This window comes from Triturus cristatus, chromosome 1_2 (genome assembly GCF_964204655.1).
Source record: "Triturus cristatus chromosome 1_2, aTriCri1.1, whole genome shotgun sequence".
NCBI classification, from domain to species: domain Eukaryota; kingdom Metazoa; phylum Chordata; class Amphibia; order Caudata; family Salamandridae; genus Triturus; species Triturus cristatus.
The window spans coordinates 1,073,583,883-1,073,600,010 of record NC_140580.1 but is presented as its reverse complement, the minus strand read 5'-3'; the positions used below and the strand labels follow the sequence as shown (position 1 = coordinate 1,073,600,010).

The window sequence follows — 16,128 nt, the reverse complement described above, 5'->3', positions numbered from 1 at the left end:
GATCTGGGCCTAAATCCATCGTTTTTTTGCTCAAACAACTGGGCTTACACATTGGCTTTCCTCGGTCTCCCTCGAACGCCAGCTTATGGCTTGATGCTCCAGAACTACTCACTATTCCTGCATCCGCTAAGAAATATGAAAGTATTTTCTGATTAAATTCTATTACTGATCACACAAAATAAGAAAAGTCAAAGTTGGCTTTTATTTATTTTAATTATCTTTTTATTTGTGAGTAACATTCATTTGAATACAAACAGTTACAACTTAGCCAACGTACATTTCACATTCAATTCAAAGTTCCATGCCAAACACTTCCCTATCTTTTTAGCCTGTCTCCAGTTCCTCCTCAATCACATTTCCCCTATTTTTATATATTGTCTCTGTTTCACTCTGCCTCTCTGAGGGGCTGGTACATATTCCCCCTCTATGGGCATTCCACTTTCCCCCAAATCTGCTTGGGCCCACCAGTGCCTAGCTATATTACGTTTTGCTATTACCATTACCATTGTCACCCATATCTGGTCCTTACAGCTCAGATCTGTCCCGTCCCAGACAATAAGGAGGCACTGTTTCGGTTCTAGGTCTAAATCTCCCCCGCAGACACTGGTCATTGTGTTTACTACATCTCTCCAATATTGCCTGATCGCTGGGCATTCCCGTAATAGTTGATAAAATGTACCTTCCTGTCCGCATGCTCGCTGGCAATATACCGTGGTCTGGCTACCCATTTTGACCAGTGTAGCTGTGGGGAGGTAGGCTCTGTGTAGTATTTTAAGGTGAATGAGCCATAATTTAATGGATATGGCTACTTCCCTAGGGGAGCCGAGGGCCTCCTGCTAGTCCTCTTCCTCCAGCACACCTAAATCACAGTGCCAGTGGCCCCGGAGTTTTTGCAAGGGATCAGAGGAGTTATGTATTAATTTTTGATAAGTCAGGGAGATTGCCTTACATTTCATAAAGTTTGTAAGAAGCCTGTCCTCTAGCGGTGAGGCTTCAGGGAGTCTACTTCCCTGGGGAAGACTGCCAATAAGGCGTGTCTGACTTGAAAGTACCTGAAGGTTTCAGTAGGGGCCAGTGTAAACTTCGACTGTAAATGCGCAAAGTGAACCACCTCCCCCTTCTCCATATAAATCTCCCACTGTCGAGATACCAATAAGGTCCCATTTGTTGAATCCTTTACATGTGTGAAGCCTGCCTAGCATCTCACTGTCCCAGAGTGGAGTGTTTTGAGTTGAAATGCCGTGCCACCTAACCTTTGGGTTACCTTGTGCCAGGTGGGTGATTGTATGTGTAGTGGGTGTTGTTAGTTCTTTCCCTCCCGGTTTGGTATACAAGGCTCTCATGTACCCTCCCTTGCCCATCAGAAACCTGTCCATTCTGTAGGCCGCTTTGTCATGAGGACGATGCACCCATTGATAAATCACTGCCAGCTGGGCCGCCCAGTAATATCTTTCAATATGTGGCAGTGCAATGCCCCCATCAAACCACCCCAGTATTAACTTCTGCACGGCTATTCTCTGGGCTTCCCATCCCATAATAGATCATGTCCCTCACACTCAACAGCCTGAAAAAAGGTTAGGGGATTACGAACGGGGTATTTTGTAGAGCATATAAAAACGAGGCAATGTCATCATTTTGAGGAGCGCTGCGCGTCCCAACAATGATAACTGCAGTTTCCTCCACAGCTAAATATCACTGCAGAGACAAGTCACTGGGGCCTGTATGTTTTGGGTATAGAACAGATCTGGGACAGCTGTCCCGAATATACCACCGTCGCCTCGCAGCCTGTCGGTAGGACCCAGGCTGGGCCACTTAATACATAAATTGTGGATTTTGACCAGTTGATGGAGTATCCTGATTGCTCTCCCAGGTTTGCTAGGATAATCATGATTCTGGCTATTGAGTGTCGAGTGGAGGCCAGATCTAGCAGGACGTAATCGGCATAGAGTGAAATACGATCTTCCTATTCTTCTGTCCAATTAAGACCTCTGATCAGCTGGTCTCCCCTGATCCACACCACCAGTGGTTCGAGAACCAATGCAAATAAGAGTGGCGACAGGGGACAACCCTGATGAGTCCCTCTCCGCAACTGAAACGCGGCTGAGACACGCCTATTCACTACAACCTGCACCGTGGGCCCTGTGTAGAGAAGCCTAATCCATGCCTGGAACATGGGGACAAAACCCATTTTCTCCAGGACTGCGAACAAGTATAGCCATTCCACAGTAGCGAATGCCATGCGCACATCCAGCAACATCACTACTGCGTCTTCTCGTATGGTATCTTTCCTGCCCATTATCGCATGGATGCGGCGCAGATTGAGTTTTGTGTTTCTCCCTCCAGCATGAAACCTGGTTGATCCAGGTGTATCAGGTAAGAGACGTGATGTACAAGTCTGGTGGCAAGAAGCTTGGCCAATATTTTGATTTCTTCGCTAAGGAGTGAGATAGGGCGTTTATGAGGCGCTATGATCTGCCAGTTTACCAGGTTTATGGATAACCACTGTCGAAACCAAACGTTGATCCTCAGGCAGCTCCACAACCCTTACACTCTGAAAACATTTGAAGCAAATATGGCACCACTTTGGGGGGCCACGGCTTTGTATAGTTTGATCGGGAGGCAGTTTGGTACCAGAGCCTTCCCGGACTGCAGACTGCAATTGGCCGAGGTTACTTCTTTAACTGTGATATCTCTCCATGCCGGAGGTGGCTTAGTGGGTGAGTACTGGTAGTGCGGGGTAGGTCTACGGGCGACACGGACTCGGCGTGTCATACGCAAGGAACTCCTTGCGCAGCCTACCAGGAACTGCTGTGGTTTATCCTATGGAGTTAATAGGGTAGACCGAGTCACAGGTAATAATACCAGCTATATATATGAAATGCTTATTGTCTATCAAAACTACCCAATCGGTACATGTATTTGTATATAGAATTTTAAGGTCCTGATGAATCACTTGAGTACATCTCAGTTATAGTGAGAAACATGTTGACCATAACGAGGCAGTGTAGGCAACCCAGAACATTAATCTGAGTCACTAACACTTTTACCTCATATTTTAATTAGGTGAGGAGACATCATAATAAAATTGTTGAGATCGTACTCCCTCCCCTATTTTATACATTCATCTACACTTTCATCGAGCCTCACCCTTCAATTTGAACTATCGGCTATCTTGGATATTAAAGATCTCCATAAGAGTGCTCTCTAAACCAGAGCCCGTCGGGTATTGCACCAGCCGACTCGACGTAGGAGCAGCCCGATGATGTTACATTACATCCTGAAGGGTATGTGATTCACAATATCCTGATGGCTGTGTGAGGGCTCCAATATCCATAACAGTTCTCCCCTTACATGGTGCGTCCTTCCCCTAGGAACAGCTTTGTCATCATTTTTTTCTTGAGTACTGGTAGGGACAGGTCTGCCAAGATGGCTTTTGAGGCTTCCGCTGTGGCGGTAGGTATTTCTGTATATACCGTGGCATAGCAGTGCGCTGATGACTCCGCTATCTCTTGAGGGTCGCTAAGTGCAACTCCCGAACTGGGGTAATTTTATGCACCCACCTATTTGCCCTTTTACGCCATTCGAGCCAGGCCAGCAATTTCCCTGCTTTATCGCCATACTCATAAATTCTAACTCTTGTTGCCGACAGTTTGGCTCTGGCGGCCTCCAGGGCTAATTCTCTATATTCCTGTCTCTTGAGCTGTAGTGCCTGAAGCAGCTCTTCAGTGTGGTTTCCGGTCAGTTGATTCTCTAGGTTCAATATGTCTCACTCCAACTCCTCCATGGCCACCCTCTTGTCCCTTTTATATCCTACCATGAGGGAAAGTCCTTCCCCTTTTATGACTGTCTTGTAAGCCTCCCGCAAAACCTGCGCAGATTCTACTGAGTTCTTGTTTTCTTCGAATTAGGCTTTTGGGGCCTGCACTAAACCTTTCCTTATCTGAGGAACCTTCAAGCCTCATGGAAAGTTGGCTTTTATTATTAAGTGATTGTGCTGGAAGAGTTGCCTTATTCACCCTTAACTCAAATGGTCACAGTCCTCAGGGCACATGTTCAGCCAGAACAATACATTTGGGTCTACCGTTAAGCCTTCTCAGACACTTCCACATCAAAGATTGTCCATCAAAAATCTGAGAACAATACAACAGCTGGTTTGGTGGTTGCACTTTTCAGTTCTATCATGCTGAATCTCTGACCTCCTTTGACTACACTCCCCCCTTCACCCCCGTCTCCTCTCCTCTGAGGACAGAATGCAACTGGTTTTACCATTTTATCATAGACAGTTAATAAATTCCTGCCATCAAGCCACCCTGATGTGTTAGTGTCACCAGCCGTGTGCAAATATTTACAAAAGCTGCACGAAAATGAATGTGCAAGAGAAAATAACAAACATTAGGAGGACCAAATGGAAAGGCTCAATTAGTTTATGGAAAAATATAGCCATGTGTAGAACTTGGCACAAATGTTCAGACAGAAAGAGACTGAATGTCAGGTAATCTGGACCACATTGAAAAGACTACCAGACTTTGCACTTCAATTGAAGACACTACTCGATACCACTCTTAATTTATACAATTTGTAGACAATAAAGTCCACATTGCGCGAGATCATTTAACCCATGGTTTACGCTTAATGAAAATTAGAATTTCAGTTCTTTCATGGGGTACGGAGCCCTTGATTCCACTTGAGAGTGGCTCTTCCAGGTGCTTTCGCTTTGCATTCTGGGGCTTGTAGTCATGTTTATCTCACTACAAAATCAAAGACAAAATCCTACCTGGGATGAGCTACTCATGTGTGGAGTGCTGAAACGTCAGAATACAAATGCTTAACCAGCGCTTTATTTCGACAGGTACTGTCCGGTACCGAGTACCTGCACTTCTATCATTTGGAAGGGAGAGTACCTGTCAGTACATTCAATATGAGAGTGCAGGCACTTCTCAGGAAAAAACAGGTACTCTAAAGAGTGAGTACCTGCACGATTATATTTCCATTTAAAGCACTGTGTTTAACATTCCTCCCTCCCTAGAGCAACACCTGACAATACTGCAACATAGTCAGTTTTGCCCTTAAAGTGTTGAAACTGCCAATGAACCTATGAGGCCATACCTTTATGAACTGGAACACTTTTGATAACAAAAAGACTTGGCACATAAGATCTGCAGTTTGGATGGGTGATCTGCCAGTTAGGACGAGGCGACACTGAAATGTGGACAAGACAACACGTAGGACAAAATCTACGTAATAACACGTTTATAATGTGTAAATATGGCAAGTGTTGCCGTTTCGATATACTTCGGATAACAAGTGTCTCAGTTATCCAATGTATCGCCCTTAGAAGGATGGAAAGCTGAGTTGGTTCCACCCGGATTCAAACTCATAATGATCAGGTCAGAGGAGATGCCAGAAGAGAGTACCCAAATCACTGAGCCATCCTGTAGCAATCACCACCATCATACACCTTCATTTCCAATAAATGAGGCCCTGTGATGCACAAGGTCACATAGTGTGTCAACAGTGCAACATGTCACTACTTCATACAAATATTCTCCGAGGAAATTGCCCCATCTCTTTACCCTACATTGTCCTCACCTAGGGCGAGCAGATTTTGAAACCCCAAAAATACAAGACGTTCCACAATCTAGAAAATGGGACTATTGTTTTCCATGGACAGCAGGTCGTAGAATGACTTAGCAGTGCCATCAGCGCCGAAGCTCTGGAGCTGCGGAGCCTCAGAAGCCGGGGTCTTTTCTTTTTGACACTCCAGCAGGCGGGCAGACAACCGGCAACCGGCGGTTCCTTAAAATTCTTCAAAGAGGGAAGGGATTTATATTTTTCCCTATCTGCAGGCCCACTCCCTTTTTTTTTTTTCTCCTCTTCCGCTCCTGGCCTGAGAAAGTACCAGGGACCAGTACGAGGAGTCAATAGCGCCATTAGCACCACAGGACAGGCCAGAATAGTAGGAACAGAAAACTCTGGTACTGGCGCGGGTGTTAACGCAAGACAAGATTCTCCCTGCCCTAGGGCCATGCTACTTCTGGCTTTTGTTGGTTTGCACGGATGCTGACGGCAGTGGCACGAGGATTGGACATCATTGCCTCTGGGAGCTCTAGGCTTCTCACCAAGAGTGGTTGGAGAAACTCAATGCGGGGAATGAACATTTTTCCTACCTTTTGGAGAAAATCAATGCGGAGAATAAACGCTTGTCCTACCTTTGCGCCGTGCTCTGGAGGCGAAAGCTGCCGCGGGGGATCCATAGCTCACCCCGTCAACCGCTGCTGCCGCTGACAGGTGCCATCCACCGCTTGCTGCCATAACGTGCTGCAACTCGCTGCCTCAGGGGCCCTGACATCCGAGGCATCCACCCCACATAGCGGACCGAGGTGAGCTGCGGTGGGGACAACGGGGGTGACATACTGCAGCACAAGCTTTCGCTCTCATTCCCGGCCCGCATCCTCGGTGAGAGACGCTGCGAGGTAAATCGGGTGAGAGAATTACCACGAGCGGCCGGAGTCTGCCGTTCTTCCTGACGTTTCCTTTCTCCCGCTCCCTACTCGCTCTCTACCTCTTTCTACGGACACTCGCCAAGAGCCTCAGCTCATTCCGAGCACGACCGGAGCAGTCTTCAAGCACAGGAGCAGCCTCTCGAGGCTAATTAGCACCGCTGTCCGGCTAGGAAGCCCCAGGACATCCCGCAGCCGCAGAGGAGGGAGAGGCACTGGCCCCGGGACTGCGAGGACCAGCACACAACAGCTCCAGCTGGTCCTCTTCCCGTGCGAGTCGCGCCCCCTCCCAGTGCCACGCCCCTATTTACAAACCACAGCATAAAGGCAATCCCTGTAACGCGTATCGCGGGACGCGTGCGGGGCGCAGTCCGGGACGAAGACCGGACAAAGAGCGGGCCGTTCGAGGACATAGAGGACTGGCCTGGCCCACCCCCCCTTTTTTGGTTCCCGCTTATTGTTTCGTCCCTTCTTCATCAGTAAGTACATTGTGGGCATTGTAATTGACATATTATGAGCACACGGGGCAGTCGCAGTAAAACTGCAATGGGGCTGAGCAAGCCCACCGGGACACTAGATGAGTTCCTTGTTAAGACCAACTTAGCAATTGATGCTGAAATCACCAAAATGCAAAAGAGGGTGTCAGACGAGCTTGATGCGGCACGTAGGCTTTCCCAGACTTTTGCTAACTCTAAAAAATCTTCCCTAGGGAAAATAGCGTTTGCTGCATCTCCACAACATGCTTCTTGTCCTTCCCCATTGATAATTTTGGCAGATGTTCATCATGCTTCCCCACCATCTTCCCTTCCATTGGACGCAATATCTACAACATCAACAACTGGCCTCTCAAAAACTCTCGAGGGAGTTACTCCCATTGGACCTGGAACCGTCATGGTTTTGGCGGATAGTCCTCACCACCCTGACCCCTCTCCCCCAGCAGCACAAAACAAAAACAAAATTGGTTTAACTCTTAAAAAGAAAAATAATGCAAGATCTGCCTATGCCCGCAAAAAACAAAAAATTGCAAGGTCACAGTTTTTTAATAATAGGCGTACACTACCCACCACTGGGGGGATCACACAAGCCCCAAATTTGGTTAATCAATTAACAGGGGTGGATAGCGAACATAGCAACCTTAACGCAGTCCTTGACCCTATCCAAGGGCCTTTTCCCACATATGGTGAGAATCCTATTCAGGGAGGGCAAAGTGAGTTAGGGAGGGACAGAGACAAGGGGGGTGACGACGAAGACTTTAAGATAGTCTGGGGTACATTAAAACAACTACTGTCACCTCCGGAACTTAGGCTTTCTCGTATAGAGAACAATCTCCTCGAGATGGACAAGACCTTAGTCTCCCTGGCCACTCTTAGCCTAAAACAACTGGAAGCAATTTATCCTCATATTGCTGAGAGTACTTCTCAGGAGAATGACGATGCCATTCACCCGGTACCAGAAACTAATGCTAATGCTAGTTCCCTTGCTCCTGAAATTCCAGCTTCGGCCTTGTCCCCACCCCTACCAAAGCCAATCACAATATCCAAACCCTGTTTTAAGCCAACTGTTCCCTTTCCCCCATTACCAAAAACCCCAATATCAGTGGTAACAGGCTCTGAGAATCAGCCCTTATCCAACCCTATCCCTAAGGCCGTATATAAGCCCAATAAGACTAATGTTCCCCCTACTGCGTGCATAACTAATCAGTACCATGGCCGCCAGAATTTTCGTGGGGGTTACATTGATCTTCCTCCTGATGCCGGGCCTTACGTCGTTATACTGGCTGGTGTACCACCACTTGACCCACCTTCTAGGGAGACCCAATGGTCCCTAAAGAATAAGGTGATCCACTGGCTTAATACCAACAGGCAGCTCCCCAACACCGTCAGGACGAGGGTTCTAATGGTCAGGAGAGTGCCTTGGGTGGGGCGTACCCATAAATCTATCCCAGGTGACTGCATAGTGGTCTCATTTGCAGACCCTCATACAGCCCAGTATATCACTACCTGGGATTTACAGGACACTACCCAATTTATTGTCACCAGACCCCTTACCTTTTTCTATCCCCCAAAACAGACGGTTGAGTTACCTGGGGCCTGGTCAATAGTCCATAATCGCAGACGGAAAGGACATGGGGACGGTTGGCAACCTTTTAATAACTGGTGGGAAGGAGCATCCACCATGAACAGGTTCGAATGTCTGGATCAGGTGGATTGACTGGGAATTAGTGCTGCTATGATCCCTACCAACCCTAAAAATCCCCTAATGGAAACCGCTCCGAGAGAAAAATCAATGTCCACACCCCTAGTCCCAACTCATATTGGGATAGATCTAAACCCCCCTGTACAGCGCCCTCTTGTACCACAGGGCAAACTACCGGCAGACTCTGTACATCTGCAAGCTCGGATAGGCATTACTGGGAACGCGGGCCGTCATCCACAGGAAATTAGTAATTCAATGCATTCTCTCCTTTCTTGGAATGTCGCAGGCCTCGATAGTAAGATCACCCACAAGCCTTGGTTGGAGATTGTGCAGAAGTATGGCATCCTATGCCTACAAGAAACTTGGCTTATAGAGGAAGCGCATATGTTGGGCTATCGAACCTTGCATACCCCAGCGGCGCCATCAGCCAAGGGTCGCAACAAGGGGGGTTTGTGTACATATATATCCAATGTAGGGGACGTAAAAGTTTACGATTTTCAATCTAATCAGTACTTCCAAATTATATCATTTAAATGGGGCACTTCGCAAAAGGTGATTCTTGTGAATTTTTACAATAATTTACTAATTGGTGAGGTGGAACCAACTTTGAACGTTATGATCCATCACATTCACAAGTTGAGAGATCAAGCCTTGGGGGATCTCATAGTGCTGTGGGTGGGTGACTTCAATTGCCCCGTCTGTCCGTCTTCTGAGTTAGGTTTGTGCGGCCTTGCAGATCCCGGGGAGGACGGGCCCCTGCACTTTTCCCACACCAATATGGGGTCTCTCCTTAACAATGTTATATTTACCTTTGACCTCACCTTTATTAACCAGGTATGCTCGCCCCCGGTTCCCTTTGCCCCAACGTACCATGGAAGAGGTTGTAAATCTACAATTGATTTCGCCTTGATATCACCCACCTATCCTGATTTTATAACATTCTGGGAAACGGGTGATGACCCCACGAGCGATCATTACCCTATTATCTTCGGGGTAAATCTCATGGAGGGCAAAGTAAAGGAACCTAGTAGGGCTTTATATCCATTTGAGGTTACCCTATCTAAGACCAACGGGTATGTAATTAAATGGGAGAAAATAAATGCAACATCTTTTTTTCAAAACTTTTTATCCTCCTGCTCCACGGATATACTTGCCTGCTTAGAGGAAGATACTGATCCAAAGAGCATCATGGTAGCTTTTTCCAATATTCAGTGCCACATAAAAAATGCACTGACTAGGAACTCCAAAGACCAGGGGAGGCATACTCGGGGCTGGTTTGACTCTAGATGTACATCAACATTGAAAACCTTAAAGAAAGCTTTGTCTGCCGACCCTAAAGATAGAGTTCAAATTCGTCGAGCGAGACATGATTATAAGCTGGCAATTAAACAGCGGAGGGCGAAATTGAAGCAAGAGGCCTGGGAAGCCCTGGGGGAAGCTGCTGGGAATAAGGACAGTAATGCCTTTTGGAAAGTTATAAGGTCTGTTTATAACTTAAAAGACAGAGATAACTCTCTGTAGAAGTGGCCATAACGGCTGAGCTCTGGGCAGAACATTTTGGTAACCTCTATTCCAGCAACATACAGGGTAATGCCTCGAACCCAGGCAATGTGAATTTACCACCAGATGGCATTACTCAGGATAGCAATCTTACTGTTTCCCCAGCACCTCCCTACCCTATTGAACTGGTATTCACCACACTAGAAGTGGAAGATGCCCTTAGAGAAAGTCCCTTAGGCAAAGCTCCCGGCCCTGACCACACCCCAGTGGACCTCTATAAATCAGAACCGGACTTCTGGGTTCCCTTGTTAACCAACGTACTTAACATGGGAAATAAATGCGGTTTTATCACCACCTGGTCGGATGCAATTGTAGTCCCCATTTTTAAAAAAGGAAATAGGGACGACCCTGCTTGTTACCGTCCTATATCGTTATTGGACGGTCTCATGAAAGTCGCTGGCAGGATCGTCCTCAAGAGGATACAATACTGGGAAAAAGAGAAGAAGGTTATCTCGGAGTTCCAATATGGGTTTCGAAAGAGACTAGGGACATTGGAGCAATCTTTAAATTTGTCCCTATTAGTCTCCAAATATACACAGGCCAAAAAAGGGGATCTATTTGTCACCTTTGTCGACCTCAGCTCCGCATTTGATTGTGTGGATCATGCGATGCTCTGGTCGACACTGGAAGATATCGGGGTGGACACAGCTATCCTTATATTTATTAAAGAATTATATAGAGAAGCGGGGGCCAGAGTAAGATTTGGGACCCAGGGGCAATGCTCACAAAAATTTGCTATAAACAGAGGGGTGAGGCAAGGATGCATACTTGCACCCTTGCTCTTCTCATTTTACATAAATTATATCGCGGAAAGCTTAATAACATTGGCAAGCGATTATCCGGCTGTTAAGGGTAGCCCTGTACCCATCCTTTTATATGCTGACGACGCGGCAATCATGTCTAGGACAAAAATAGGTTTGCAGAGAGCAGTAAATGAATTTTCATCCTACATGCATAAAAGAAATTTAAAGGTGAATATTTCCAAAACTTTCTCCATGCCCTGCTCTCAAAAGAACAATAGACCATCATGCTCAATATACTTAGATCAGCAAAAGATTGCTATTACAGACACCTTTTGCTATTTGGGCATTGTGTTTGACAGGTGGGGAAGATGGAAACACGCAGTGTCAGCTAGGAAACTCGCCTTTAGCCGTGCCATAGGTGCTTTAAGAACCTTTGCAGCTAAAATTGGGGGTAAACCCATTCAAGAAATGCTACAGGGGGGGAGGAGCCAGGATGGCGACCGGAGCAGACGCTTGAGCGCCCGGCTCCGTCGGCCCTTGGCCTCGGACTATCATCCTGATTCCTATCCTCGCCGATTTTCGAGGTGCACCGTGTGCGACGATGCGCTGACCGCGCCGCCGCTTTCCCGGAGTCTTAGCCCGCCCGGATGCCGGAGTTCTTGGTGCCTTTGTTCTTCGCACTGGACCCCTGCTCTATTGTGGCCTTGGCCGGCCCCCTGGAAGCTCCGCATTCACCGGACCCGCTGGCGCAAACCTGAGCCCCGCGGTCCCGATCCCGCCTCACACCACGGACTGTCGCCAGATGAGCCGGGGGAGAGAAGCCCGGACACCTCCTGCACCCTGCACCTGACGGGCTGGAGCTATAGGGTAGGCCCCGGTGTGGCGGGTCTTCTGGCCCGCTCTGTGGACTGCGCTGTGGGAGGCTGCAGACCCCCTTCTTCTATCGCCTAGTTGGCGGCACAGAGAGCCCGAGGGAGGGGAAGCGACTGTTGGCTCCTGTTGCGGCGCAGACCTGATGGGAATTGCCTCCTTGTAACGACCCCCCCCTGGCCACTGCACCGTTCAGCGGTAAAACATGGCGTTGATTGCCTGCCTGCTGCTGGGGGGGGATGCTCCGGTCTCGCCCGCTACCCGCCTCGCCCTCCCTCTACCAGACTCTAGCTCCACAGTGCCGTCCCGGATTGCTGCCGATGTGGGGGCGCAGCTTCCGCTGACATGCGGCTCCGTTCTGGCTGCCCTGCGGGACTTTCGTCTGCAATTGTGTGCTGGCTTGCAAACACTGAGTGAGCGGTTCGACTCCATACTGTCGGCTGCGGGTCGTGAGCGCCCCGTTTGTTATCAACAAGACATGGGTCGGCCGGTGCTTCTGTCCTCTTGCGGGGCCGCAATGACTGTGTATAACCGTGCTACGCTGGTGTCTGCAACTGGCTTTCCCGGCATCCAGGATCAATCGCTCTCCTGCTCAATTGCGGATACTTTGTTTCCCCGTTCATCGCGGCCTGCCTTGTTGTTGCCTGCCCCACCGCGCCCGCAAGAGTATCCAGCTGAGCGACACCTGACGTCCTCGAGGAATCGTTCACGGTGGCCTACGGCTTCTTTTATGTGGAACTCGTGTACTTTACAGGCCAGGTCTGGATTTTATATGGTGCACAAGGGGACCTCAATAGCCGATCGGCGGCCATTTTGTGACTCTACTTCTCCATCTTCTCCCCAGCGGCCATATTGTCTTTGTCTGCACGGGATGCGGGGCCTTCATGTGGGGGCTGGTCTAATCTTAAGCCCGCGATCGGGCCAGGGCTAGGTTGAGTTATATCACCATGGTTTCACGGCTGGACTGGACTCGGACTGGAACTGTTTGCATATGTTGTGCGCACTCGTCGCGAATTGTCTGCCTTCATTTAAATTGCTGTGACACGTTATCTTCACACGATCGCTTTTGGGTATAGTGGGTTTTCAGTATGTGGAGGCGTGGCTGGCCGGTGGTCCCGGGCGCTCCGAGGTTACGTGGGGCTCCTCCCCGCTTTCTTTCTTCTTTGTTTTCTTATTTTCTTCATTCTATTCCTACTTTCTCTCTTGTCTATATTTCGGGTTCATTGGGCGACAGGCACTATGCTGGGGGGGGGCAGGCCGTAGCCTCCGCATTGGTGTAGGGTGGGGGGGTAATTCACTGTTTTTTAGTTCTATGGGCCTTTTTCTTCTATGTCTCTGCGCTATACTTGTTTCGATTCGGGGTCCGGGTGTGGGGTGGATTGAGTGGGGGCGGCTTTGGAGGGGTGCGTATTTACTCAAGTGACTATCCTGTTATCTAACTGCACCGCCTCACTGTCTGAGATTTTCTATGGTCGTTTTAATGATGCTGCTGCTCTCCTGTGTGGTGAAGCCCTCTTGCGGACTCGAATCTCCTTGGTTCTATCCTTTACTGACTTTTTTCTCGAAAAAATTATTTTAAAAACCTTAAAATTAACCTTCACTTCTCCTTCCCCTGGTGTCAAAGATCTCTCCAGTGTATACCTCGTCAATCGTAGCTAAGCTTGATCATCAATGCACAAGGGATGTAATGTTTGACTCAGTGCTTAACCGTATTGTGGCCGGCCGGATGGTTGTAGGCCCGTATTTGTTATTTTACTATGCACAAATAAAGGTTTTTAAAAAAAAAAAAAAAAAAAAAAAAAAAAAAAAAAAAGAGAAATGCTACAGGTCTACCGCGCAAAGTGTATAGCAACGGCCACATATGGCGCAGGTCTCTGGGGTTTTGAGAATGTGTCCGTATTACAAACCTGTGAGAACATCTTCATTTGTTACTTACTAGGTGTGCCCAAAACCACGTCGACTTTTATGACTCACATTGAGACCGGCGTCAAATACCTCAGCGACATTATAAAAATATCACCTTGTCTGCTTTGGTATAAGATCTGGACCACAGAGGAGTGCTATCTGAATAGAAATCTCATAGAAGACTGCATGGGTTTGGACGGTGTTGCAAAAATGAAGTGGCTGCGACACGTACAAGCGATGTTTACTAACATTGGACACCCTGAATTTTACAACGAGCCAGAGACCCTACAATACTTGACTAGACCGGCCCTCAAAAAGCTATTATTTACACACCTAGAGAGCGCTAGATGGGATACCGAGAAACTCAAAGGCACAACCCTGAACTATCAGCAAATTACCCCTACTGAAGGCCTACAATTTTATCTTGGAACTGAAAAGGCACCCTATGCCCGCATGCTCCTAACTAGGCTGCGCCTAGGGAATTTCTTCCGCTTGGTTGCTTTCCCGAAACAGAATGACTGGGCCTCATTGAAATTAATATGTCCATGCGATGACCATTCCACACAAAGTAACATTCACATCATGTTCTTTTGTAATTTGTACACCAGTCCGAGGAAATTATTCCTCTTACCTCTTCTCAAACGCTGGGGGATAAGAACATGTAAATCGGCATACCTAAAAATGTTGCTTTTAGAAGATGTGGATGTTATTTGGGTTGTTTCTCGCTTTTTAATGTCTGTGATGAAATTTAGAAACTCTATGAGTTAACTAACACATGTCAATCTTGACTGATTAATTCAAATCACTGTTGTACTTTTTTTTTAACCCTTGCGAGTAATGTTTTTTATCCATTTTGGTAATTTGTTTATATGGAAAATGTTTTTTAACTGTCTGCATAAATTGTATCTGTATGCTTTTATGATTTTTAGATAAATCGAATAAAGCTATTATTACTTACTTACTTACAGTAGAACATTTCTCTCCCAATGTCCTCCAGAAACCGGATCGGGAGCGGTGTATTCCTTAACAAAACTGGCGGTGATTTTTAGGATTGTCTGTGTTCTCTTACGCTTAATAAACGTTGACCAGGGTTTGATTCATCCTGTTTTAACATAATAAATGTTTTCTGGTAGTTTAGTGAACCGAAGAAATTAACTGTGATAATAAGACAGAATGGACTCCTTTGCTAATTTTGTACATTGGGTTGTTTGTAGTTAATACATACATTTGTCGTATGCTTCTTTTTAACCGGTCTCTTTTATGGCTATATGTTTATGCCGAATAAAGATCATTATTAATTATTAATAATTAATGACTTAGCAGTGGCACTTAAGGAAATTAAATGCACATGTTGTGCACAATATCATCCTTATCGACTACATTGTTTTGTTCTACAGACTGCTAACTAATTATTCATTGGGACACACGGAAACGTGTCTTCCTTTCAGCTCAGGCGACCCTCTCTGGAAGTCAGGACATAAGGTAACTTTATTGAAATTTGCCAATACAGCTGAAAAAACCGCTGCTACCCCCCCCCCCCCCCCAGGAGATCCTGGACGCCTGCTCACCCTGTCCTCACCTGTAACCCTTGAAGCTGCTGGGGTAGTTGAACCTTTCCGGCAGGTCTTCGCTAACGCGGTAGCAGTCGCTTGTTTTTAGCAGGGCTGGCTCGGCCCTGGGGTTTGTGCACTGGCCCGGCTCCTCGGCGTCGCACATTGTGCCAGGTATGGAGAGAGAGGAACGTGCAAAATGTTAAACCTCCTTTATGAGGGTCAGGGAGCGCCCATGTGCAGCTAGCAGGAGCCCTGTGTGTTGGGCCCACGGAAGCCTGGCAACGGTTACTAAGCAACCACATCCTGCAACAATGTCACTTCCGCCTAGGTAAACTTCACCGCAGGGCGCTCTTTGTGTTTCACAGTCACGTGCTGGGATCCAGCCATTAGACTCGCAACAGCGCGGTCGCCAGCAGCCACAAAAAAGCTTGCATCGTCGACATATTCCTGTTTCTAAGTCCACGACTGGTTTAAATGAGATATATGAATATATTTCGACAGACAGCTTACGTTTGGAAATTCTACTTAGTTCAAGAAGGACACGTCAGACACTCAAACTAGAATGAGTTACTTGTGATATTAAATATTTTAGTCAGTAGTGGAAATGGCAAATATCTAACTTGGGAACTCGCAATTTTGGGACACGGGGTGGCGGCAAATAAGGGGGGGGGGGGCGAGTCATGATGAGTTTTTTTAATTACATGTGTTTTAATTTTTTTTCCTTTACATCCAAAGATACTTGCAACACGAAAAAGTGGTAATAGAGAAGTGTTATTCTTTTTTGTCAAATTGACAACAAAT

At 47.2% G+C, this 16,128-nt stretch overlaps 1 protein-coding gene across 1 annotated transcript in view; it reads right to left on the bottom strand.

Moving 5' to 3' along the window:
- Window positions 1-15,648, bottom strand: part of PIERCE1 (piercer of microtubule wall 1) — a 76,950-nt gene extending 61,302 nt beyond the window's left edge. The window contains exon 1 of the mRNA XM_085612846.1: window positions 15,354-15,648. Within this exon, the coding sequence (XP_085468972.1) occupies window positions 15,354-15,490 (137 nt within the window). The 5' untranslated portion in view covers window positions 15,491-15,648. The remainder of the gene's footprint in view (window positions 1-15,353) is intronic.
- Between the last annotated feature and the right edge of the window lie 480 nt (window positions 15,649-16,128).